The 25,300-nt window shown below is 41.3% G+C and overlaps 1 protein-coding gene across 1 annotated transcript in view; it reads left to right on the top strand.

Moving 5' to 3' along the window:
• The first annotated feature begins 6,350 nt into the window (after positions 1-6,350).
• XYLB (xylulokinase) overlaps positions 6,351-25,300 on the top strand; it is an 82,808-nt gene continuing 63,858 nt past the window's right edge. Inside the window, exons 1-9 of the mRNA XM_071428535.1 lie at positions 6,351-6,823; positions 9,128-9,210; positions 10,028-10,097; positions 11,854-11,934; positions 13,156-13,242; positions 14,350-14,478; positions 15,715-15,780; positions 18,656-18,728; positions 24,060-24,178. Of these exons, the coding sequence (XP_071284636.1) occupies positions 6,779-6,823; positions 9,128-9,210; positions 10,028-10,097; positions 11,854-11,934; positions 13,156-13,242; positions 14,350-14,478; positions 15,715-15,780; positions 18,656-18,728; positions 24,060-24,178 (753 nt within the window). The 5' untranslated portion in view covers positions 6,351-6,778. The remainder of the gene's footprint in view (positions 6,824-9,127; positions 9,211-10,027; positions 10,098-11,853; positions 11,935-13,155; positions 13,243-14,349; positions 14,479-15,714; positions 15,781-18,655; positions 18,729-24,059; positions 24,179-25,300) is intronic.

Here is a 25,300-nt window from a genome sequence, read left to right as displayed (position 1 = left end):
AGATTTTTGATAAGAGCACACACATTTCTATTGTTTGAAAGCACAACCTTAAAGCATGCCCCAGCTATGGCTGTTGTGAGTAGAGCACAGGACTTTCTGATGGGGCAAGATTATTTTTGGTGCTCTCTCTGTGTCCTTGCTAATGGGGTGAAGGATCCTATAGTGGAAGTTTTCAAAATGATCTTGAGATGTTTCCTCTGATCTGATCTTTCCTGTGCTTTGAGATCTAAAGGGCTCAAGTATGCCAAAGGAAGGGACCAGCTGCCCTTCAGGTCACTCTGAAGGTTTGATGAGCTTGGGTTGCATGTAGTCCCTCTTCACATTTCCTTGACAGGATTCTAAATACCCATTTTATTCCTTGTGCCTTTAGGTAAATATAATTAGGTGGTGTTTGTAGGTAGGCATATCCCAAATATCCCTGATCCTGCACTCTGTCTGGGTGTCTCTAAAGCTTAAATCAAGCACACCAAATCAGCATTGAGGATTTCATACCAAATATCTTATGCTTTACATGCTTTTACCAAGAAAGGTTGGACCAGCTGATCCTTGAGGTGCCTTCCAACCTGGTATCCTGTGATTCTATGATTTAGTACTCACTCTTCTGGCTTTGCAGGTGTCAGGAGCTTGGTGCTATCTGCAGTCTCCTTTGCAGAACCACATTCTTTGGTTTTTTTTTTTCCTTTTTGTGGATGGTAAATGTGGTCAAACAGAAATGACTGTGTTCCTGCATGTCAAATTCACTGCTGCCCTTGAGGAGTTAAATGCAGCAGATGTTCTGTATGTGCTTTTTGTGCCTGACATAAACAGCATTTAAAAACCTCTGTTTTTCTGTCTTGACTTGCTGAGGATTAAATCATATTCCTTTGGAGTGTTAGTTGCTACAAAAAGTAAACCGAAATGCTGAAATTGCTTTGTTAGAAGGCTGCTCCCTCTGTTGGTTGTCTCATTGATAGGACTGGAACCTCTCCTGGGCAAACAAACAGCCTCCAAAACTGAGGATCAGGAACTGTTCATTTTATAGCTCTGCTATCCTTGCCCACCAAGAACTTCTGAAATTCCCTTTTAGAAGAGACAATGTGCAGAGGCAAATGTAAGAAGAAACTGAGCATATTTACCAGTTAGACATTTTAAACAAATGAACTTTTGACATCTTCCCTCACAGTTCCCCTGGCCTCCTTCTCTTCTATACCAACTACTTTTCTGACTGTTTCCTATCCATGGAGTTATGAAGGCTGCAGTTCTGGGAGGTGACAACAGCCTGTGGTTATTTGTTCTCCCAGAAGACATAACAGGCATTTAGGAATTCTGTGGGAATTTCAAGCAGAGTCTAAAACAAATTGTGTAAGCTATGTAACTTTTCCACCTAAAAATCTGCCTTCATTTTTCCACCCAAAAACTACAGGATTTTGATTGCAAGATTTTTGGTCCTTCCTGGATGGTGCTGAAAAGAGCAAGGTGGTTATTAGAGTCCAATCCTGTTTGAGTAGGAATGAGTTTATCTTCGATTGCTTTTAATCAATAAGATGTACTTATCTGTAAGTGAAGTTTGATAAGAATCAAGTACAGCGTGAAAGAACTGGTTAATGTCTTGTTAATGAAAAGTTTTATCTGGATGACACCATCTTGCTTCTGAGATATTTGCTTCTGAGCACTAAAACACAAACCACTTTGGTATTCATCTTCAAGAAGCACTGCTGGATGCATAAGTTAACTTTAATAAGCCTTGCAAATGGCTGTAGGTAGGATAGTCCTCCAAAGAGGATGGTTAAGTAGTGTTACTATTGTGAGAATGAATATGGACTTGAAGTCTGTGCAGAGGAGGAAAGTATCCTAAAAATAATTTGTTATTCAGAAGCATCCTTCATTTCCATGCAGAAATCTCATGAGGACTTTGTACTGCACTTCATAATCACTGATAGCCTAACTGAGTCAAGGAAATTACAACTGTAAAACTAGAGTATATAAACTAGAGTGTGTAAAACCAGATACAATTCCACAGTGCCTGATTCAGTACCCACTGAAGTCAAAACATCTTCTGCTGAATTCAATAGAAGTGCAATTGGAGGATTTTATGCACATGATCAAATAAAACCTGCAAACTGACCAATACCCATGAAACTGATGGTAGAGATTGTGTACTGAGCCATCATTTAAACTCTTTTCTTGTACCCATTGTTTTTGTGCTTGTGTGTGGTTTGGTATGGAATCCTGCACCAATTCCTCATAAGCTCTCTGTAAAGGGCATTAACTGGTTAATGCAGTACCACAGCTGGCATATTGAATATGCACATGTCAAAAAATTAACTCAGCCAGTAAGTTTGTGGAGTAATTACTATACTTAAATAATCAACATGTTTGGTCTCTATACAACAACTGTGCTTTGGGCTTCCTCTTGTGGAATTCATTTACAGGGATTTCACTGGATCTTTGATTGAGCCTTTATAGAACCACAGGGTGGGTCAGGTTGGAAGGGAGCACAGTGGGTCATCTGGGCCAACATCCCTGCTCAAGGGTTGTCCTAGTGCACATTGCATAGAATTGTGTTCAGATGGTCCTGGAAAGTCTCCAGTGAGGGACATTCCACAACTCCACAGCCACTCTGGGCAGCCAGCACAGCAACAAAGCTCTTGCTCACACTCCCGTGTTCATGGCACAGTCAGTAAAGAACCAGCCACCTCAATCCATTTAAACATTCAGTTCTTATTCTTACAGAGTGAAGACTTTGCACTGCTTTTGGAGGAATGGACAAACATAATGGTTACCACAAGATCATGTGCAAAAATAACTTCAACAGATAAGCACATATTTAGGAAAACAAAAACACTTCTGGTACTATAATGCCATCTCAATAAAAAGAGCAGAAACTTCATCTTTTATTTTATGGTACTGAGGTATTTTATATTTTCAGTACTTGGTTAAACATTGCTGGAGATTTTGTGATAAGAGTACTTGCAATGCCAAATAGAAAGGGAATGACCTTTAGGGCATTGCCATTGTTCAGATATTGCTCTAGCAGGTAGGTCCAGTGCTCAGGCTGAGACTATTTCGTTTTTTTAACGTGATGTGTTAATGTGTTACTGTTGTGTTACTTGGAGCTTAACATTGTAAACATCTCCTTCCTCATTAGCAGCAGTGCACGTGACTCAGGTTTCTTGGCAAAAAAGGTTGGCTTGCATCTTGACCCAGCTTACCATGCTTTGTGCTTCTGAGGCTAATTAAAGAGCCACAAGATTTCTTATTGGGCAAAGGATAATTGTGCCAGCAGAGTTAACAATGCTTGTACTGACACAGGCTGCTGTGGTTTATTGCATGTTTGTAACTTAAGTCTCTATTTGCAAGGACTCTTACCTGTCCCATTGCTTCTGCTGGGCCCACCTATACAATGTGGAATACCTGCTTGGGGCTTAGAAACACTTGGCTGCCTGCTACTTAAAATAACTGGTTAGGTGCCCAAAATCTACTTCTGGGAGCAGGAGGATTGTTAGCTTTGTAGTTGCTCATGGGTTTCCTGTGGAGGTGGGAGTCCTTCCACATCCCATTAAATTATGTAGCTGGTATAAATCAGGTTATCTGGACTGCTGTCAATACAGTCACCCTAATTTAGAGCAAAGGCCTGGTCTATCTGCTCTCTAGCTTGGCATGTCTCAGATGATGTGGTGATAATGAAGCCTGGAATTTAGGCTATCACTGTTTTCCAAGGAGTTCCTCTGTGCAAAGCTGAAGAGGGTGGTTAAATCTAAGTTCATATCAGTGAGCAGCTGAGATCAGAGGCAGGTTTTGATACTGGAATTGAGAATAAAAAGTGAAAAATCTCAGTCTGTAGAAATGTGGAATAAGTTAATTTGTGTTTTGCAATGAATTGCTATAAATGTGCAGTTGCAGTTAACTGGCAGTGGGGTAAGAAAAAATAGCTTTAATTGGCATCCTAGTTGTAACTTATCTAAACAGCCAGGGGCCTAGGAAAGCATGGAAGTATTGCTTCTCCATCAGGTCAGAAACTAGTTAATAGGAAAAGGGGAATAAACTTGCTTTTCCCTTTACTCTGCTCCACTTGTCTTCAGTGATTAATCTGTGCTTTGCCTCGAGCTGGTAATCTGCAGTGGTGACATTTCAATTATAAACGGAATTTTGTCCATCCCCTCTGGAAATTCTGGATTTGTCAGTGCTAAAACCTCACCAGTACATGAATGCAACTTCACTGATAAATGCACAGCTAAACCTTCTTTGCTTTCAGGAGACATTTTTGGAGGCTATGGCATGAATTTCTGTGCAGAAAGAACAGCAGCAATGCACATTTTCCATAGTCAAACAATAATTTTGAGACAATGCTGCTTTGATGAAAAGATGGGCAACAGAGTGACTGGGTGAGGCCTTGATTCTACAAATTTCCTGACTTTCTTTTGAGAAACATGGGCAGTGAAAGTAGCAACAATAACATTCCCACTTTGTCCTTTGGTGGATTCTCCTCCTAACTCGTCTTGGCCCCTTATTCCTAATTAAGATTGATAATACAAGGGAGGTTATTCCAGTCCCAGTTTTTCTGTGCTGTTTAAGTCAAATTATTTCTTGTTTTTTTGATACTATTCTGACCTGATTGCTGAAGAATAGAACTGATTCTTACATCCTCACAAGATTGCTTTTTTATTTATAAACTCTGGTTCCCTTTCTACTAGCCAATACCTCCTTAAAAAACAATTAAAATCCACTCATTTTTCTTTTTCAGAAGTATTCATCATTCTTACATTCAGACTTGTGCTTCCAGCCTCAGCCTTTGAATCTGTCATTGTTTACAGGGACTGTGCAGCCAATGAAAGGCCTGAGCAAACCTCTCCTCTCTGGCTCACCAGCCACATTCTGCATTAATAAAAAACCCAGCTTCTGTGTGTTATTTGATCCTTTGTTTTCTGGTATAAATTACACCGAGGAAACAGTTCTTGGTAACATTTCAAAAACATTATTTCCTTCACAGCCTCTGGTTAAGTGAGACCTTTGTTCAGGACAGGTTCATCCAGCATGAGCTTTTCAGGGGCAGGCAAATTCCACCACTACCTTGTGGCCATTGTTCAAAAGGTTGTTCTTTATAACAATAACTAGAAATATTGTAAGTATAAACCTTTGGGTGTTAAGGCTTTGAGAAATCGCTGGATATATTTTTAAATGCTCAGTCTATGACAAAATTTGGTAGTATTTTATAGTTAGAATCACAGAATGTTCTGAGTTGGGAGACACCCACATGGATCATCAAGTCCAACTCTTAAATGAATGGCCCATACAGGGATCAAAGCCACAACCTTGGCATTATCAGTACCATGTTCTGACCAACTGGGCTATCTCAAATGAAGTATTTGTACTGTAAAAATATTAAAATATTTTTACAGTACAAATACAAATACAGTTTTGCATCCTGGGCATGCAAAACCTATTTGACTTCATTAAAGCTCTGCTGAAATACTGCCTTGATTGCATAATGGAAGTGTATTTTAGATAAGTCTTCTTTTGATCAAGGAATACCACTTTGCTGGTCACAGGCAGATAATGCAAAACCCTAAAACCTTCCCAACCCTCCCAAGTGAAAAAAGGCAAACTAGAAAACAACAATTCAGCCAAAGTAACAATAGTGGGTTTTTTAATGGAATGCTGTGTGTGTTTGTGCTGATTAGAGTGTGATACCACAACAGGGCTGTGGGACAGTAATTGCAATAACACGATATTAAAATTTAATTAATTCCTTGGGACTGTGGCTTGAGGTTGCTCATTTTGATTTGGTTCTGGACCCTGGGTGGCTCCTGCATGGCAGCTCTGGTGTTCTCTCACTGGGCTGGGTACTGCCTCTGGGGATCCCTGGGTATGGGTGCTGGTTATCCATGCTCAGCTGCTCCATGCACCACCCTGGCACAGTGTGACCCACCATCCCATTATCCTGATCCCAAGCCCCTCAAGATTTGAACGAGGGTCTGTGTCAAACTTTGCAGGTGTTTATTTTAGTTGCTAACCAGTAGCTGTAGCTGGACAGTTAAGATTAAGCAACTGCATTGTGAATTCTGTATGCTTGGCTAATCTGTTGTTTTAAGGAACAGGGAAGACAGTCCCAAGATGAATGGGCTGGACAAGAGCCACCAAGAGTGAATTCAGCAGAATTGAGCAGAAACTGGGGGAAAAGTGATCACAACAGCAGGTAATCTCGACCATCAACTCACTCCTGCTCGAAACGGACTCAAATGCCGAGAAAAGTCATATAATTTGTAACCAATAAAAGCTGGCGCCTTTGTTACAATGTACAAACAGTGTAAAGGTTTGAAGACCTGCGCTCCAGCCTTTTGTGGGTTACCACCCCGCTCCCTGCTTTGCTCAGTCTGGAATAAGGGACGGCATCCCCTCGCCCCGGTGTGTGAGCTGGGGCTGTGCAGCGGGGAACGGGCCGTGTTCGGGACAATCCCACCGCAGCATCACCGCACCACGGCCTCGATCCACCACCACAGCATCACCCCCGAGCTCTAACGGGCCGTGTTCGGGACAATCCCACCGCAGCATCACCGCACCACGGCCTCGATCCACCACCACATCACCCCCCGAGCTCCTCCTGGCCCCTCGGTGCGAGGGATGGAGCGCTCGTCCCTCTCCCTGCCCCCTGAGCACTCATTAACCGCGGTGCCGGTGCCGCCGCTCGGCGGGGCCGGGCCGGCGGCTCCTGCCCCGGGAGGGAGGCCGGGCCAGCAGAGCCGCCCCCTTCCCTCTCCCTGCCCCGGCTCCCGGCTGAGGGCCAGGGCCGTGCCGTGCCATGGCCGCTCCCTGCTACCTGGGCTGGGATTTCAGCACACAGCAGGTACCGCGCCACCTCCCCCGTCTCTCCCCTGCTCTCCCCTCCCTCGGTCGGCGGCGGGGCGGGGGCTGCCTTTCCCTTCCCTTCCCTTCCCTTCCCTTCCCTTCCCTTCCCTTCCCTTCCCTTCCCTTCCCTTCCCTTCCCTTCCCTTCCCTTCCCCTCCCTTCCCTTCCCTCTGCGGGGCTGCGCTGCCCGGTTCGGCTCCGTTCGCGGGCCCGGGCTTCGGCCAGCGGGGGCTGCCCCGGAGGGATGAGCAGGGGATGGCGGCGCGGCCACTGCCGAGCCAGCTCGGGGCCAGGCCTTCCCTCTCTCGCCGCTTCCGTCCCCTCCCCGCGCCTTCCGTCCCCGCTCTCCTCCTTCCCCGGGCGGGTTGGGTTCGCCGGGCGGGGCTGCTCGCCGGGCCCGGCCGGGGCTGCGGGGAGCGGGGCGGTGCTCCCTGCCCGGGGCTCGCAGCCGCTGCAGCCCCACACGGCCGGTGCCAAATTATTCACGGAATTACACAATCCTTAGGGCTGGATTGCCCGGAGAGGTTGTGGAGTCTCCGTCACTGGGGACAGTCAATAGATGTCTGGCTCAGAATCCTCCCAAAGCAGGCAGGTTGGACCGGATGATGATCCACTATGGTCCCTCCAACCTGACCGATTCTGTGAGTCTGTGAAAGGGACCTCTGGAGAGGATCCAGTTCAAACCTCCTGCCAAGGCAGGGTCACCTGGACACAGGAATAGGGCCAGGTGGGTTTGGAATGTATCCAGAGAGGGAGACTCCGTATCCTCCCTGAGCATCCTGTTCCAGTGCTCTGCCAGAGTCAATGTAACAAAGTTCTTCGTCATTTTCAAGCAGAACTTCCTGTATTTTAGCTTATGGCTGTAATAATTCCGGGTGATTTGTGTGTTTTAAGATGTCCATGGCCTGCACACAGTGCATGTACCTAGTTGTTCTCATATCCCCTTCACCTTCATCCCTTTCTGTTTGCCCCATCTGAAGCAGTGGGTTGCATATCCAAATGTGTCCTGCTTCCCCATCCTGCTAGGGATGGTTTAAATCTTGGAGGAGTGCTGTGGTCCTTCTTTTTATGCAGGCTGCATATGGTCCCTCTGCCTGCTGCTGTAGGAGCTGGGATTTGCATCCAAACCCAGATTCCCAGTGTCTTCGTGTGAATCAAGGCTCTGAACCTGGATGTTCAGGTTTCTGCTGGAAATTCTGATTTGTAGTCACAGCCAGATATTGCTGCACTGTGAATAGAATCTCTGCCCAAGTTGTGCAGAGACCTGAACATGTTAAAAATAGGTGTTCGAGCATAAATCACCATTATGGTTGTGCTGAAGTTTGGGAGCTTGAAAAGACACATCCAGGTTAGGCTGATCAAGTGTTTTTATGGGGACATGCTGCAAGCAGAGAGCCAATTAAGCTGCACTGGGTCAGAGCCATTTTTAAGCGAGTGCAGGTTGATAATGAGTTGTGCCAGGGCATAGATAATGGTTCTACACTACTGTGGTAAAAATGGGGATGGCCTTGTTATTTGAATGCAGCTCCTTGAGATGATAGAATTGTAGGTTCTTTGTTAATCAGTCCCTTTAGCAGCAGCTTGCACTCTCCGCCTTGGTTGAAATAGGCACAGAATGTGAGCTGCTTCTTGCTTTTCTTCTCAGCTCTTACTGTCTTTCTGCAGAACTAGGTGAACTTAAGTGAAGATAGATGAGGAAAGATTGTGGTACCCTTCTAATTCGTGCTTACAAGAAGGCTCAGCTTTGTGGAGTTGGAGATGTTTCTTTCTGTGGCAGTAGCTCAAAATACACTTATATAATGCCCTCTGAGCTTTTCCAAATGGGCAGAATTTAATTTGCTCACCATCTGGGGAGCAGGAAAGGTGTTCAAGGTAGCCTAAAGGGTCTGTGAGGTTCCTTGGCAAGATAAGACAAAAAAAAAAAAAAAAAAAAGGAAGGTGTATGACATCTTTAAGATACTGTATTCTTTGGAGGAATTGGAAAGGCTGGCTACTGTGATGCAAGCTACGAGCCTGGTAACATGTTTGCCATTCTTTAGCGCATCCCTGTAGCCTGATCTTGTGCATTACAGGAAAAAGAAAATACAAACAAACAAACCCACATGTTGCTGAATAGGTAACATTGTGGAAATTCACATAAGAATTTGTTTAATGTAAAATTATGCCCTATTTTCAGTGAGTTGTATGGATTGGGGTGATTTTTTTTTCATTTTGTCTGTGGGAATTAAATTATTATAAATGAGTCATCAGTTCTATTCAATTATTGCTAGATTTCATTAACTTCCTGTTTTATATCTTCTAGTTGAAAGTCATTGCTATCGATGAACAGCTGAGGGTCATTTATGAGGATAATGTTCATTTTGATAAGGACCTTCCAGAATTTAAGTAAGGCTTTTTATATTTTATATTTTACTTGAATAGTGTAATTTAAAGCTTTGGAGATTGGGGTGGGGGGGACTGTTGCCCTTTTTGGTCTCACTGATATTGATGGAGGCATAGAAAAAAATCATGCCATACTCATGTTTCCCACTCTGCAAGGGTAGTATATGTTCTTGCCTTCCTTGAGTGTAAATATAACAAGAGCTCCCAACAGGAGACAAATTAAGAAAATATACTCCAAAATATTACATATAAATAAACCATTCTTTTTCTTTTGGAACTTCAGACTTGTGGACATGACTGGGTGGGATGCTCTCAGAACAGCATGTAAATTGCATGAGGGGAACATCTAAAAGGCATTTGGGATAAATTCAGTTGTTAAGATGTGGGATGACAGTATTTGCTTACTTAAATGATAGACTAGAATTGACAAATGTCATCCTCCAGTCACAAGTTTCAATAAAACACATTAATTTACTTGATGGTTTAACAGCAGAATTGAACCTCATCTTTGAGGTTCAAGTCACTAATTGTGACAGAAATGATTATGAATCACATGCAGCCAATGAGCAATATCAGCAATGGATTGTATCACAGATCTTTAGGATCAGGGCCTTTCCTTTAAAATCACTTACTTTGCAATTGTGTCAAACATGTCACCTCCTAGGAGCTGGATTTTACTTTTCCATGTTTCAAACACTGATCCTTGCTCTTAACATAAAAGCATTGCAAATTCTCTTGGTCATTATAAACTTGAAGAACTCTCCTTGGCAGGGAAAAAAAAATGCTGAATTTACCAGGAGAAAATCCTGTTTTTCTGTAGGACTCAAGGTGGAGTCTACATTCACAGTGACAGACTGACAGTCACTTCACCAGTGCTTATGTGGGTCAAGGTATGAACAAACTTTATATGGATCAACTTTTTCCTTGCTGTTACAGAAATCAAAGTTTACTGTGAGCAATAGTGGAACTCATCACTCAAATCAACATAGACCTTTTGCTTACATTCTCTTTCTTTGAAGTGTTGTTCTGTGTCTTTGGTATGCAAATAGCGATGCTATCAACAAACATAGTAGAAATTGCTAACATTTTGATGGGTTTTTTTTTGTTTCTTCGCTTTCTACTATTATAGCATTCTACGTGTGAGAAATTCCTTCCTGACTTTCTTTCATTTGAAAAAAAAGATTCTTTTTTTTCCATCTCATACACAAATGGGGCAGCTGCCACTTTGCCTTGCTTGAATCTGTGTTTTTGTAGCACCCATATTACTTAAACTATTTAATTGAGAGTAAGCTCTGCTTGATGTTGAGGCTGGTAAGTGGTGAAAGGGCAATTTATTCACTGGTTCCCAGTCAGTAACTTTGACTGATGTTGATTTTGAAGTACAGTTTTTTGTTTTTTTTTTTTTTTTTAATAAAATTTCTTATTTCTGTGCAGATTCTGCAATATTTACATGTAGGCACACAGTTTGGGGTAATTGGGAGTGGGGCTGAGCCTCCTCCCCAATGGGCTACAGCTGTGAAAAGCAGGTGAACAGCATTGACAGCAATGAGCCACGGAGTGCCCAGGTGTATTAATCACCAAAGGGGCCAGAGGACACACAGGTGCAGTGCATTAACATCAGGGGTATAAAAGGTTGGGCTAAAGAACAAGAAGGGCAGATGCCTGCAGACTTCTGAGGTGGGAGGATGTTCCTCTGTATGTGTAGATGCCTGAAGCTTTCTGATGTGGTGAGGTGGTACTGGGTATGAACAAATGCTTAAAGCCTTCTGGAGTTGTGTGGTGATGCTCTGTGTGTCATGGCCATGTCAACTGTGACACTTACATGGTACTCTGTAAGTTTTTCCTACTAGAGGGATTTGAATAGTTAAAATATTAGAAAGGTCACCAAATCCACGGTAGCTGACAAGGGTTGGGTAAATTTGCTTGCAGTTGGTTTTTTGAACCATAATGAAGAGGCACTGTTGTGATTATTAAATTAATAATATAACGATATAGGTATGTATGATGTTTGGAAGTCTTGCAGTGGTCCATTTGTCAAGAAAGTCTGAGAAATGCTGGTCTAAATTAAACTGTTTAAAGATAGAGTAATTTTTTTTGCTTTAAACTTCAGGAAAATGTCAAGAACAAAATTTACCTAGGTGCTTGAAGTGCTGAAATCACTTGAATTATCTTTCTGTTAAAGACTCTGTGAATTTGTTGACACTGGGGGCACTGGTATTGAGGTTGCCTAATGCCTTGTAGGATGGGGTGCAGGGTGTACCCTATTAAGATTTCATAGGTTTTCAAAAGTAAGAACAGAAAAGATAATCTTTCTTTGTGTCTGGTACTCCTAAAGTGCTTTTTAATGAACTGGAGTTCTTTAATTTTTGCCTCTTATTTAGGATTCAAAGAGTGGATCTTTGTGATTTAGCTTCTTTAAAGATCTTATTTTTCCCCTGTGTGACTCAACTTTTCTTTTATGGACTCTCACTTAATAAATTAATTTATGTAGATTTTTGAAAAGTCCATAGTCATTAACTAATTTTTCATTATCTGCCAATGAACTCTTATCAGTGATGACACGAATTTACTGTTTAATTCCAGATTGTGAGTATGCATAATTTGATAGCTCGTTACTGTCATTCTTGATTCTGTTTGTTGTTGTAGGCTCTGGATGTGATCTTGGAAAAGATGAAGTCTTCAGGCTTTGACTTCTCTCAAGTCAGAGCAATGTCTGGTGCTGGCCAGGTTAGTTTATACAGAAAAGTTCAGTTTTACTGCATTTCTTTGGTAGAGTATAAGGTTGAGTGATAAATTTAAACAGTTGTATGGCATAAAATAAGATTTAAACTTCTACATAAGCATCCACAGACATTCCTCAGGGGAGCTGGACACCTGAAGCACACAGAGCAATCACTAGAAGATGGTGGGAGTAGAGGATGAGGTTTGCAATGTAACTGTTTAGATCAGCTTAGTGCAGAACTGCTTGGCTTCATGTTGTTTTAATTCTTTGTTCATTTTGAATTTCAGCAGATCCAGGTGCTTGTGGAAAATAGGGTAGGAAAACCAGCAAGGAGCACAGTTTGCTAAAAGCATAGTAGCATCCCACTGAGCAGTTTTTTGTTGGCTTGGACAGGGGTCTGCACAGAAACAACAAAACCCAAATGATGCAGAAATGACAAAAATGGTTCCATGATTTAGCCTGTAGAGCATAATGCCTTTTTTTTTTTTTTAATTTATAGAACCCACCCTGACATTTGGTCAGTTAGCCAGTCTCTTCCTAGTACTCCTATGAATCAACAGAGGCTTTTATAACTTTCACAGATGATATTCAGGGTGAGGACAGCACCAAAGCAACAGCTAATTCTGACATGTGAGGTTTAGGTTATTCATCTTGATGTATCTGGGACTAATTAATCAAACCCCTTGCTTTCATCTCTATGTTTCATTGATTGCAGTTGAAAGTCTGAGCAAAGTGTCTGAAAATAAGAGCTGGTATCAAGGCTCTGTTATGAATTCTTCAGTGGAGCACAAGTTGAGGACTCCCAAGTAACCCCACCTTACTCAAGAGAATAAAGGGAGTGCATTTCCAGACTGCCCATATTCCCTTTATTTTCCCCCTCCAGCAAGAGGGACAGGCCTGATGGCTCAGGGGTCTCTGCTGGAATTGCACAGAACTAAATCTTGACTGTGGAGCCCTGGCTACAGCTCAAAGAGCCCTCAAATAAGTATTTAATGCCATTAGCAATGCAATAATTGTCCCCACTAGAAAATTCTGTCATTCAAAACAATATTCTGATTTAGGGTCTACTTTGCTCAGTCTTATTTAAGAGATTTTTGAGACCCTTGATTTGAAATGGGCCATTTTTTGGTCCTGGTGTGGAGAGAGCTCTTTTGTTCCTTAGAATATAAGATCAGGACTTTGAAGCTTTGGAGGGCATCTCCAGCTCCTGTTTGTGTTTCCTACAGCAACATGGGAGTGTGTACTGGAAAAAAGGAAGCATCCAGATTTTAAAGAATGCATCATCTGAACTCCCTTTACATCAATCACTAAAGGTAAGGTGCACAAAAGCTCTGAAGGGAGGGCTACACTGTCCTTTTTCTGATCCTTACACATTGCTTTTCTTCCTCTTGTTTGGCTGGGCTGCAAGCCCCTGCAGCATAAATGAAATGTAGTAGTTATTCCTTCAGTTGCAGGACGTTTGACATTTCATTTTCTCCTGAATGGCTGTATGTTCTGCTTTAAAAGCTTACAGGTGCCAGTGGGTGTCCCAGGATCTTTCTGTGTCAGAGTAACAGACTCTTTGTTCTTCTAGAAAATGTAATATTTTTGTAAACAATCTGTAAATATTTTACGTTTTTAATATATTTATATTATCAAAAAATTGTGGTGGAAAGGACTGCTGTACCTGAGATTCCTTGCAGGATGTGCAAGTGATTTCATAAGAAAATATATCTATTTAAAAAGACCAGTTTACACTTCTATCCTTTCAGAGGCAAGTGTAATGCTGTGTGGACTTAAAATCCTAACCAAGTACCTTGTTGACCTCAATATTTTGTGTGTGTGATTGGTGAGCTTTGAACATGGATTTGACAAGCTTTTATTTAAAAAGAAAAACTGGGAGGACTCAGCTTTCCTCTGGAAGACCCTTCTTCCCTTACTTCAGTGTCAGAAAGGGCAGATATATGTTGAAAGGGGGACTATTGTGTTAAATGTGCTAAATCATTAGTTTTGTAACTGTCTCATCTGTGCAAAACTCATGGAAATGACATTAAAATGCTGGAATAAATGGTGGATTAAGCCTCAGTTGAATTTCCAGGTGGTTATGCCATGCATTAAGGAGAAATGTGTTGTTAGAACTGGGAAGATAATCTGATGGTTTGTTGTGGAGGGGTTTTGGCTGCCAGAGGATGTGCTGCAGGGTCTGTGCAGTGACAGCAGAGAAAAACCATGTTGCTTCCCTCTGATGCAAAGTTTGGGTTGAACTTTTCATCCCTGGCCAACCTTGTACCCAATATCAGCTTTCTGCAATTGCTGAGAGAAAGGCAGGAGGCATGTCAGAGAGCTGAGCTGTGAGCTGATATGAATGGCTGCTGTATTTCATTACTCTAGCAGGGACTTCAGAGATCAGACTTGTTAATAGAGGGTGTTCTTGATTACAGGGCTGTTTTTCAGTCAGTGACAGTCCCATCTGGATGGATTCCAGCACAGCCTCCCAGTGCAGAGCCCTGGAGAAAGCCCTGGGGGGAGCCCAGCACCTGGCCAGTGTCACTGGCTCCAGGGCCTATGAGGTAAGGAATGGGTGGGAGAGAGTTCCCAGCAGAATCCCGTGCTGGAAACAATTCTGTCATTGCAGGGAGCTGCAGCAGGTAGCCCTCAGCCATTAACTGTGAGAGACAGAGCTTTTGAAGAAACTCCAACCATACTGTGCTTTGCATTAGCCCCACAAAGGGAGATACAGAAATGTCACAGTGACATGAACCAAACACTGGAAATTTTGCTTCAGGAAGCAGTTGGAGCATTTGGCCAGTGGTTCCCAAATGTGGTGTTGGGTGGCCATGCTTAAAGTCTCAAGGACCTTGTTGTCCCCTGGGAGCATCTTGTGTGGCCACATTTCTACTGGAATGGAAACCCAGTTTGTGTTACACTTTTGTTTAGGGTAAATCCATCCACCTATTTGTGAATCATGCTCTAGTTTACTTCTGCAATTAAAAGATTGGCCTTTTAATATTCCCTGGAGGCTGACAAGCAGCTGTTGACCTAAGAGTGTTTCAGAGGCTTGGGGCACTGTCAGAGATATGCTGCCACTTGTCTCCTCTTCCTGAGTCTTCCCTCCTTGTAACTGTGACAATGAGTTCTGGAGTGGGAGCAGGACTGCCCTGCAGGCACCTCAGCCCCTTGTTTAATCAGAATAAGGCTTTAACCTCCCAAACTGATGTTTCTGAATCATCATTATGACTGATGTTGAAATCAGACTTGGCATACCACTAACAGTTTATTTTTCACTTGTTAAATGTTAAAGTTTCAGTGTTAAAAGGTTTTTTGATTATCTGACCTAATACATGGATGAAAAACAAATATTCTTACAGCTGTTTTAGCCTGTGCTGGAGTATATGCTTTGAGTATGAAACTTCCTGCTTTAATTTCAATTCACCTGCCTCACAGGCAGGTACATAGATTGTGTAGCTTAAACCTTTTCAAGGATGTGAAGGCAGCATTTGAATTGTGCTGGGTCCTGTGCACAGAATAAGTGTGATTCATTCCATTGAACTGTCATTTCTGAAATGTAAATTATGGATAGTAATGCTTTTCCACATGCCTTTTTTTCAAAAGGTGAACAAAATTCTCATAATGACACTATGTGTTATACCCTGTTTAGTGCAGATTGCCTGCTGTGCACTGACTTTCATCATGCATCAGGCAAATTAAATATCCAAAGTGCAATGTTCTGAACTCATTACACAGAGTTAATGATTATTGACTCCATTTAGGGTTTGTGTTTCTAAGCATTTGCATTTCTTTCTCAGCGTTTTACAGGAAACCAGATAGCAAAGATTTACAGCCAGAATCCTGAGGTCTACAAGCAAACTGAGGTTGGCTTAACTTCAATTCCCTTATTGAAAAACATTGTTGAAAGTCTTTTAAAATTTATTTTGCACAGATGTTTTTACAGACCTTTTTGCTAAAGATTATTCTGATTCTTGTGTTTGAATTTAAGATGAAAATTGAATTTTTAAAATTCTGTTAAATTATTAGTGGTTAGGCAGATAAAAATCCAACATCAGTTCTACTTTGAGTGTTATGCTTCTCAAGCTGGTGAATTGAGCTTTAAACTGAAGTTGTTGGGGGAGGAGAACCTCAGATTATCCCACTCCTATGAGGTTGGTGCCAGAAGGAGAAGGCCAGAGCCTGGAGAGGGATGGCAGGTCAGCAGGAGAGCATCATTGATGGAACAGATTAAATGTCTGGGCAAACACACATGGCATGGGAATAAACAGGAGTTAGGGGGTTCTGATCCTTTTGGCATTGTGGAGATATGGTGGGATGCTTCCTGGAGTGTGGGAATGGAAGGATACAGGCTCTCCTAAGCTAGTTCATATTCAAGGATCACCTCCTCCATGCTCTGAAGTGATGCATCCCAGCTAAGATTAAGTCAGGCAAAAACAGCAGGAGGGCTGTGTGGATGAACAAATTGCTGCTGGACAATCTCAAACACAAAAAAGAAGCCTACAGAAGGTAGAAGTAAAGGCAGTAGCCTGGTAGGAATACAGAGAGGCTCTTTGAGCAGTTAGGGATCAGGTCAGGGAAGCTAAAGCCCTGACAAAATTAAGTCTGGCCAGGGATATCAAAGGCAGTGGGAAAAGCATTTATAGCTATGTTGGTGTTAAAAAGAAGATTTTGAGAAATGTAGGCCCTCTCCAAAGGAAATGGGAGACCTGGTTAGCCAGGCTGTGAAGAAGGCCAGGTGCTCAAGCACTTTTCTGCCTTGACCTTCACTGGCAAGAGTTCCAGCCACATCACCTGAGCCACAGCAGGCAAAGGCAGGGACTGGGATGATGAAGAGCCACCCAGTGTAGGAGAGGATTGAGCTCAAGACCATCTAAGGGACCTGAAGCTGCACAAGGGCCTGATGAAATACTTCCATAGGTCCTGGGAGGGAACTGGTGAATGAAGTGGCTCAGCCCCTATCCATTGTATTTGAGAAGTTGTGACAGTCTGGTGAAGCTCCCATTGACTGGAAAAGGAGAAACATAGACCCTGTTTTTATAAAGGGGAGTAAGGAAGACCTGGTTTTCCATTACTTCAGTTCTTGATAGCATTTTTTTTTGTGGGTTTATTTTTTAAATCTCTCCCTTGTATGAAGCAGTTCATTTCATGAGAAAATGAATTGCAAATTGACTCTATTTTGTTGGAGAATTCTAGATTTTTAATTTTTTCCCCTTTTCTTTTACATTCTCATTGTAACTAGTAAGGTATGAGATGAAACAGAACCCTTATATGGTCTGGTCATAAGCTTAAGGCTAAATTTAGAGAAAGATATGTTACTGGGGGGAAGTGGGACTGAGAACTAGTTAAACCAATTTTAGACTTTGAGGGCTGTTTGAACTGATGACAACTTCTAGCAATAAAACTTATGCAAAATGCATTCAAGCACAAAACTTCTCTCTGCCAGAGCTGCTCTTGGGGACCCTCAAGGAGCACTGAACAGCTTGGCAGTCTCAATGACATGTGGAAGGTGGATGTTTTTGCTTCTGTAGGTCAGCTTGCTAAACTGGCTGGCTGATTCACAGTTTAACTTCATCCTTTTTTCCTTCCATTTCAGGCAGCTAGTGCCCACTGGGGCACCACAGAAGGTAGGCCTTTGTTACCTGAGCACAATGTGGTGTATTCTTGGGGAGAGATGCACGAAGAGCAAGTGCATCATTAAATTTCCTGGCCATTACAACCACCTCTTAGATCTCTGGCTACAGGCTGCCCTTGAATGCTGTGAAGAAGTGCTTTTGTGATCATTAATAAGAACCTGTCACTTCTGGCTCGCTCCACCTGTAGAAGTTTGATTCTGTTTAGTTATTGGGTGACAAGCACATTTCTTCTGAGTGAGTCACAGCACAGAATGAGGGATTTGTCTGCTTCTCTGCCAGCTTCTTGGGATCAGGCAGTTCTTGATCATGCAGAAAGCCTGGTTGTGGCTGGTTAACCTGGTGGTTCACACAGCAGATGTGAAGAGGAGGCAGGTTCATGGTGGATCAGTGTCCTGTGTCCTAGGGGGCATTTTTTTGGCCAGCCCTGCAGTTGGATGTTGTGCAGCTGGAGCATGCCCTGAGGCAGAGCTGCAGGCAGGGGCTCAGTTCAAAGCTGTTTATTACCAGCTCCTGGCAGTAACTCCAGGGAGGTCTGGGGGCTCAGCTGGAAGGAAGGCAAGGGGTCCCAAAGAGGTGCTAAAGGTGCCCCAAGAGCTTTGCTGGAGCTTCTGAAAGTTTACAGACCTGTGCTCTGGGTGGGACAGAGCAGGGTTCTGAGCATTTCCCTGTCATCAACACACAGGTGGTTTGGTGGTGTTGGGTTTCTTTTGTGTTTTTGTTTGGTTTTTTTTTTCCTTAGAAAGTGTTTTTCTTTGAAAATGAGGGGTTTTTTTTCCTTTGGAGGTCTTTCTGTGATAGACTGAAGTTGTGGATTCATGCTAACACAGTATGATAACATACCAGGTGTGTTTTGCATGTTTCAGAAGGCAGAGCTTTTAACAGCTTTTATCATGGGGTTACTTTTAGGTTGATATGTGCTGTATTACTGCAACTGAATAATCCTTCTAGATGTGTATTTGTGTGTTTTCTGGGCCTAATCTTAAGCATCTATTAACATTTGCTGCTTCCAATAATTTTATTTGCATTCTACTTACTTTCTTTGAAGCGAATACTGATGTGACTCAGTATTTCTCACTGTTTTTAGTTTTTTTTTTTTTTTTTGCAGAGAATCTCTTTGGTCAGTAGCTTTGCAGCTTCCCTTTTCCTAGGAGCTTATGCACCCATTGATTACAGTGATGGTAAGTGTGGGCTTTTTTCATAGTAAGTTTACCAAGGAAATTTTCCTTCCCATCTCCACACATTACAGATTGGGGACAAGGTGTCTGGTGCTTGTTTTCAATCTTTAAATTTTAATGACAAGTATATTAGATTTTAAGCTAAGTTACTCCTTTCAGTTTGATGTTTGCTATGCTCATCTCTCCCCATCATACTGATTCCCACTTCTATCAAATGGATCCACAGAAAAGATTCTTAAATGTAATTATATTTTTTTTCTGTTATTTTGTGACGTATAAAGGAGTGGTGAAAGACCTTCTAGAGGCATCAGAAAGTTGTGGAATCTCAAACTAAACTCCCGAATTCTGATATTTGTTCTTTAGTTTTGCTGGTTTAGCTCAGAGGTGCACAGGATGTGAAAATGTTGTATATTGTGATGATTTCTTCCCCACCTACTGGAGTATGGATCTACAACAGAAGTATATTTTCAAAATGAACCAGGAAAAAAAACGCATAAATGAAGCAAAATGCACTAAACCCAGTTAAAAAAAAAATCTTTCATATCTCTCCATTCATCATAACAAAGACAAAAAGGTGACAAGTCTACTGTCTCCCTTTTCTGTTCTGTGTTATCTCAGTTATCCAGCTTTTAAATGGCAATTTAAAATGGCAATTACAAAGGAAAGCATTTTCCTGGGAGCTCTGCTGTTATTTCTAAAAAAACATTTCTGATTTCTGCTCTGAAACTAAGAGAAGGTATATTTCAGAGCTGAAAGGTTAGATAACAAGGCTCTCTACAGAATTTTTGCATTACAGAGTCATGGTTGACACCCATGTGTTAAGACCAATTCATTTTTCCTCCTTTGTTATTCCATCAAATGTTACAGGAAAAGACAAGACACCTCAATTTTAGCTAATGGACAACTTGCTATCAGAACCTCCAGTTACACTGGAGACCTCAGAAATGGCAAGGCAATCCATGCTTATTTCATACCACTTGTGAGATTATTAGATCTGTTTTCTGGTCCTGTCCTTTTAGCCAAGTATTTCACAGCTGAGGTTTTCTTTTTTTTTTTGTGTGTGTTATTGCAACAATAACTCCTTGGAGATTTGCACTTTGCTCCTCAGCAGGTCCAAATACTGAGCACTTGGGCTGCTCAGCCACCTACTGTATTTCAAAGAGATAGTGAGATATTTAGGTGCTTTTTCTGATAAAGAAACATACTGTTTTTTTCTTTTTCAATGAGAATGAAGTTTTAATTTTGATTTGAATGCTTAAAACTATAAGCATTAAAAATATCTCCTGTTTGGGTTTGTTTTTTTTTATTTTTTGGTAATGTTACTTTACCTTTTCTGCTTGGAAGCAAGTGGAGGAAAGCCATGCGTCTCCTATTTCAGAACGTGAAAAATTGTTGGAAACCAAAATATTTTAAAGTAAAGAAAATTTAAATCTCCTTAATTGGAAAATTTTTTCAGGAAATGAGTCACATTTTTCAAACAGCTCCAGGAGAGTGTGTTCTGTTACACCTGTAGGTATTTACAGAACCTGAATAAATGTTATGTGCTGTTCAGAGCATGTAAGAGTATTAAATCTTTGTGTGAAAAAAGATAAGAGAACTAGGCAGGATGTTACAGTTCTCTTTACAAGACAAAAGATTTTTTGGCATTGTAAGCTATATTTTGCCTCATTCATTCCTTTCTTCTGTTAATAAAATGAGAGAAAATTCTAATTCCAGTAATAAAATATAAGTATAGTGGATGCAGTAGTTATTTGGATGCAGCTGAAAAAGTTGTTTTCTTGTCACTTACAATTTCTTGCAATTCACTTGATCTTTTACTTAGCACCTGTGTATTGTAGTCTAAAATGCATCTCTCAAAATAATATTCAGATAATAGACCTATTCTTCATTTCTGTAGGTTTAACTTCAGGTCATATCATCTTTAAAAGACCCTGTCAAATTGTTTAGCTCTACACAATAACTTATCTCCAAATTGGCAGGTTATTGTGGGAAATGTGTTATTCAGTTTCAGAATTTTTTCTTTTTCTTCTTAAAGGTCCAATCTTTTAAGGTTCAAATAACTTGTGAATGGCTGAATACCCTGAGTGATTGATTTAAAAAAAAATGAAATTACCTTCTAGTGGAATGAATGATTTTTATTTCTATTCTGCAGGTGTTAAAAGTAAGATACATCTGGGACCTAAGGAGTTGAACACTTGGGGCATTGTTTCTTTTTAGAAGACACCTTAAGGAACAGCAATTCAGCTCTTGACCTAGAGGAACTTTATCTTTTGAAATGCTTTTCTAAGAGCCTTAGGCAAATTGTAGCTTGGCATACTTGTTTCTTGCTGTTCTACCAGAAAAGGATGTGTTGGACTGAAGCTTTCTCCAAAGGGGTGTGGTGGGCTGGATTTACTCCTCCTGTAGCTTGTGTGGTGTTGGTGGTTACAGTTCTCATGGCTTTGGCTCTCTGAAAAGGCAACACAGAGGGCCTTAATGCAGAAACAGATGCACTTAACTGCTTATAAATGTATGCAAATATTGATCTTTGCTTTGTGGATTAATAAAACCAGTTAGTCTGCATGGCTGGCTCATTGTAAAGGAAGGGTTTGTGCTCTCCCCTTTCCCCCCAAGTGTTCAAGCACTTCTGTATTTGTAGTAAATATTAGCAAGTCCTGCTTGTTCTCCTGGTCATTCTGTGCTAAAAGTCAGTGAAATATGGAAATTTATTATTCCATGTTTTGACCCTTTCCTCAGTTCTTACTGTGCCATGGCCTTGGCTGTTGACCTTCACTGCTGATGGGGTGATGAGTCAAAGGGCTGCCTTTGATTTTTGCTTGTTTTCTCCCCTTACTCCTCAGATTATTACTGATTTTTGTATGTTGAACTTTGTCATGTGGATCATGAGCAGAGGTGCTGGAGTTAGGAACTCAGAGTGAATAACTCCTTGTATAATCAGAGGAGAATTCAGTTCTGCTTTTTATTTTCTACTGAGACTCCAACGCCCACAGCTGGACAGGATGAATCCAGTCCAACAGATTAACAGTTCTTCTAAAACAGTTTTTTCACTAACAGTTCTTCTAAAACAGTTTTTTCACATTTTTTAAATTGGTTTGAGGCTGGGGCAAATTGCCTCACCTGTCTTTTCTCAGGGCATATGAAAGTCTTTGTGCCACTGCATCTACCAGTTAATAAACTAAATTTTTGTTTCTGTAATGTAAACATTCAGTTATAAAGATTAGAGGCTTTTCTGTTTTATGTAGGAAAAATTGAAGGCTGCCCTAACGTCTTGTAAAATTGTATTGGAGGATTCTGGTGAAATATTTCTCTAGGCTTGTGGAGTGTGGACTAAGAAGGATGATAAAAACTAAACAAAAACCCGCAGAAAACAACAGCTAATCTTTCTGTAGAGGAATTCTATTTATTTAATGATGCTGTTCCTCACTCCTTTAGTGAAGAGGTTTTTGGCCTTTTAAATCATGGACTCTTCCAGGAAAATTTATAAATTTGTGTATTTCCTTGTAGAAAGTCCTGTTATGCCTGAGAGCATGAAACACGTGGCTGCCTCTGAAAAGTGCAGGTGGTGACCCTGGGCTGAGTTTACCTTGTCAGGACCCAGTTTACCCTGGGAAGGAGGGAATGGCTGGAATTAAGAGTGATCTCTTATAGAGACATGAGAGATGCTGGATTAAATCTTGCCATCATTCCTTTTCTGGGTGTGTAGTAGTGATTTTGATGGTGGAAAAGGGATCCTTTGCCTGTGGGAGGGTTGTTGCACTTTGTGCTCAGTCAAATTTCTGCTGCTTCAACGTAGACCAAATCTTTTAAATCTGTTTAATTTGCCTGAAATGGGATTGATTGATTTGGATAAAATTAATTCTATTTTTATGTTATGAAGTGTAATCCAAATATCCTGCTGTTTGGCTTGGGTTATTCCAATGTTTCAGCTCAAGTGTGCAGCACTTTCTGTTTAAAACACCATGTGGAGCACTAGGTCCAGACAACACTGGGGGTGCTTAGGATTGTATTGATAAATATAAAGTTTGTTTATAAATGCTATTAAATCAATTTTTAAGCCTGTATGAAAAAGTCTGCTTGGAGTTGATAGGGTGGGCTCACTTGTGCTTGCAGAGTGTGTGTGGAGTGTGTTGAAGGCTCTTAGAGCAGAAGCACTGCTGGAGCTTTGTGATGTGCTGCCTGAGGTGGGGCTTCAATCCTTTTCTTCCTCTGCATCCCAGCACTGCAAGCCAAGTCTTGTTCCACAGGCACTGCATGTGGCATCAACTTCACCATCTTTATGATTTGAAAAGCTTAAAAATGTATTGAGCAGAAGGAAATATCAGGTTTTCCACTGTGCTCAACTGAGGATGTGGCTGTGTTTCTGAGATAAATAAATTGAGGGCTAAGCAGTCCTTGGAATGAAATTGGTATTAATCTAGAATAAGACTACTCTATCCCTGAGCAGCACTAACCAGAAATAGAGATTTTCAAGTCTAATCAAATGTGCAATTAAAGGCATCTTGGAATCATAAGCCAGTGGTCTGGAGTGCTCAGTATGTTATATAGATTTGGCCACTAACCAACTTCAATTAGCTTTTAAACCAGCAATAAAACAGTGAGAAAAGAGCAATGAGAAACCAAACCAAAACTGAAAAGGCCTTTCCCAGATCTAATGATAGTTCTGGTGAGAAAACAGGTGACCAAATCAGTTATTTAGGGTTTTTTTGCATCCTGTGAATAATTTCACAGAATCTGGCCTTAAGAGGTACTTGCAGGTGTTGCAGATTTCAGTTGGGCTGCTCAGCGTGCTTGAAAATCATGGCTTTGCTATTCAAAACTGGGTACCAAATTTTCCTCAAAATTAGGGGCTTTATTTGAGAAATTGAAAAGGGAAATGTTGACATGGAGGAAGATTAGTCAGTGTGGGTTTAGATGCTAATAGGATACTCTGCTAAAAGGCAGGAGTAATGTAAAACCATCCCACTGAGGGGAGAATTTCTTCACTTTTAGGTCTCTGCTGAGCACAATGCATCTTCAAGGGACATTGCTCCATCACTTTTACTTCTATGAAGTCTTTGTCTAAGGTGGAAGATTTAGGGGGGAGTTGATGGGGAGGCATTGATTGTCTTTACTCATAATCTGTGAATTGCCTAGTGCCTTGTACATCAGAGAAGCATTTTCTGCTACTTTTGCAGGTGAAAGCTCTCCAGAGGTTAAATTCTTAGTACCTTTAATTCTTAGAAGAGCTGAAACTATTCTCTTTAAATGGGAAACATACATCTGTAAGTTTTCTGTTGGAATTTTCTGGTCTCTTGCTTAATCCTGTGTGCTTCCTCTTTTGATCTGTTCTTGTAGGTTCTGGTATGAACTTGCTGCAGATTTGGGAAAAGGCATGGTCAAAGCCCTGCCTTGATGCTTGTGCCCCTGGATTAGAGGAGAGACTAGGATGCCCTGTCCCATCCCACTCAGTCCTGGTATGTCCCTGGCCAGAAGAGTTGTAAGCAGCAAGAGGAGCTTTGCTGGGAGTTCTGCTAATGGCGCTTGGAGTGCATTTCTGTGTGCAATGCTGCTGCTTTAATATTTCCAGCTGTGTTGTGAAGGTGTTAAGCAAGTCTTTGGGAACTGGCACCCATCATAGCTTTGGTCTCCTTGGGTTCTTGCATGCCCTGGGCTGTGTGAGAGACTTTTTGGTGGATGCTCCAATTATAAGAATTTTTGGGGTCCCCTCCCACACCCCAGAGGACCTGGTCACTGCAGAGCTGTGCATGGGAGTTTATTGCTGCAGAAACAGAACCCAACATTTGCATTTCTCAACAGAGATCTTGTTTTAAGCTGTTTGTAGAGTTAATGAGGTAATCTTTGTGAATAATTTGGGATATTTAACGCTCCTGAGTTCATCTAGCATAATGGTGAAATCCAATCAAGCCTCACATCTCCGGAGTAAATGAGTTTAGTCTTACTACCCAGCACAAAAGCAGCTATTCTTTAGCTGTGCACATGTGAGGCAGTGGAGATACCCATCACCTGAGCCCTCTGAACTCACTGCTGATCTGTAATGGAGAGGAACATATTAAAAAAATCCTTATAGATGTCCTTGTGTTTTTTATGGATAGTTTTCTTCTGTTTTTTCTCAATGGCTATCAAATGTGGCTTAAAAGAATACAGTTCTTGACCTCTAAAATAATAGGGGTCATATTCCAGCATTTGATGCTGTGATGTATATTAATGTTGTGTTTCCTCTTATGTTTGCATTGAATTTCTAATTTCTAGCTATTAATATTCATGTATATGTGCAAAACAGATAGATGTGTTTATGGTACTTGATGTGAATAACTGAAGAAAGACCCAAAGCTAAAATGCTGTTGTTTACTAGCCTACTTTCAAATCTAATCTGAGGGTATTCCTGTGAGGTTCTGAACAACTACAATGAAAAAAGTGTATTAAAAATTTTTAAAATATTCATTTATACCTTAAATGTTCAGAAATTGTTCTTGTAGCTGCTCTAGGGTTTTTCGGTTCCATGTTACAATCCATTGTCATATATTGTAAGATTGCATTCCATTTTTTTGAGCTTTTTTTTCCTCTCTTTCTTTCCT

Source organism: Agelaius tricolor, unplaced genomic scaffold, assembly GCF_023055355.1.
Source record: "Agelaius tricolor isolate 1412-34295 unplaced genomic scaffold, bAgeTri1.0.p SCAF_6, whole genome shotgun sequence".
Lineage (NCBI taxonomy): Eukaryota > Metazoa > Chordata > Aves > Passeriformes > Icteridae > Agelaius > Agelaius tricolor.
This window is presented reverse-complemented; position numbering and strand designations above follow the sequence as displayed.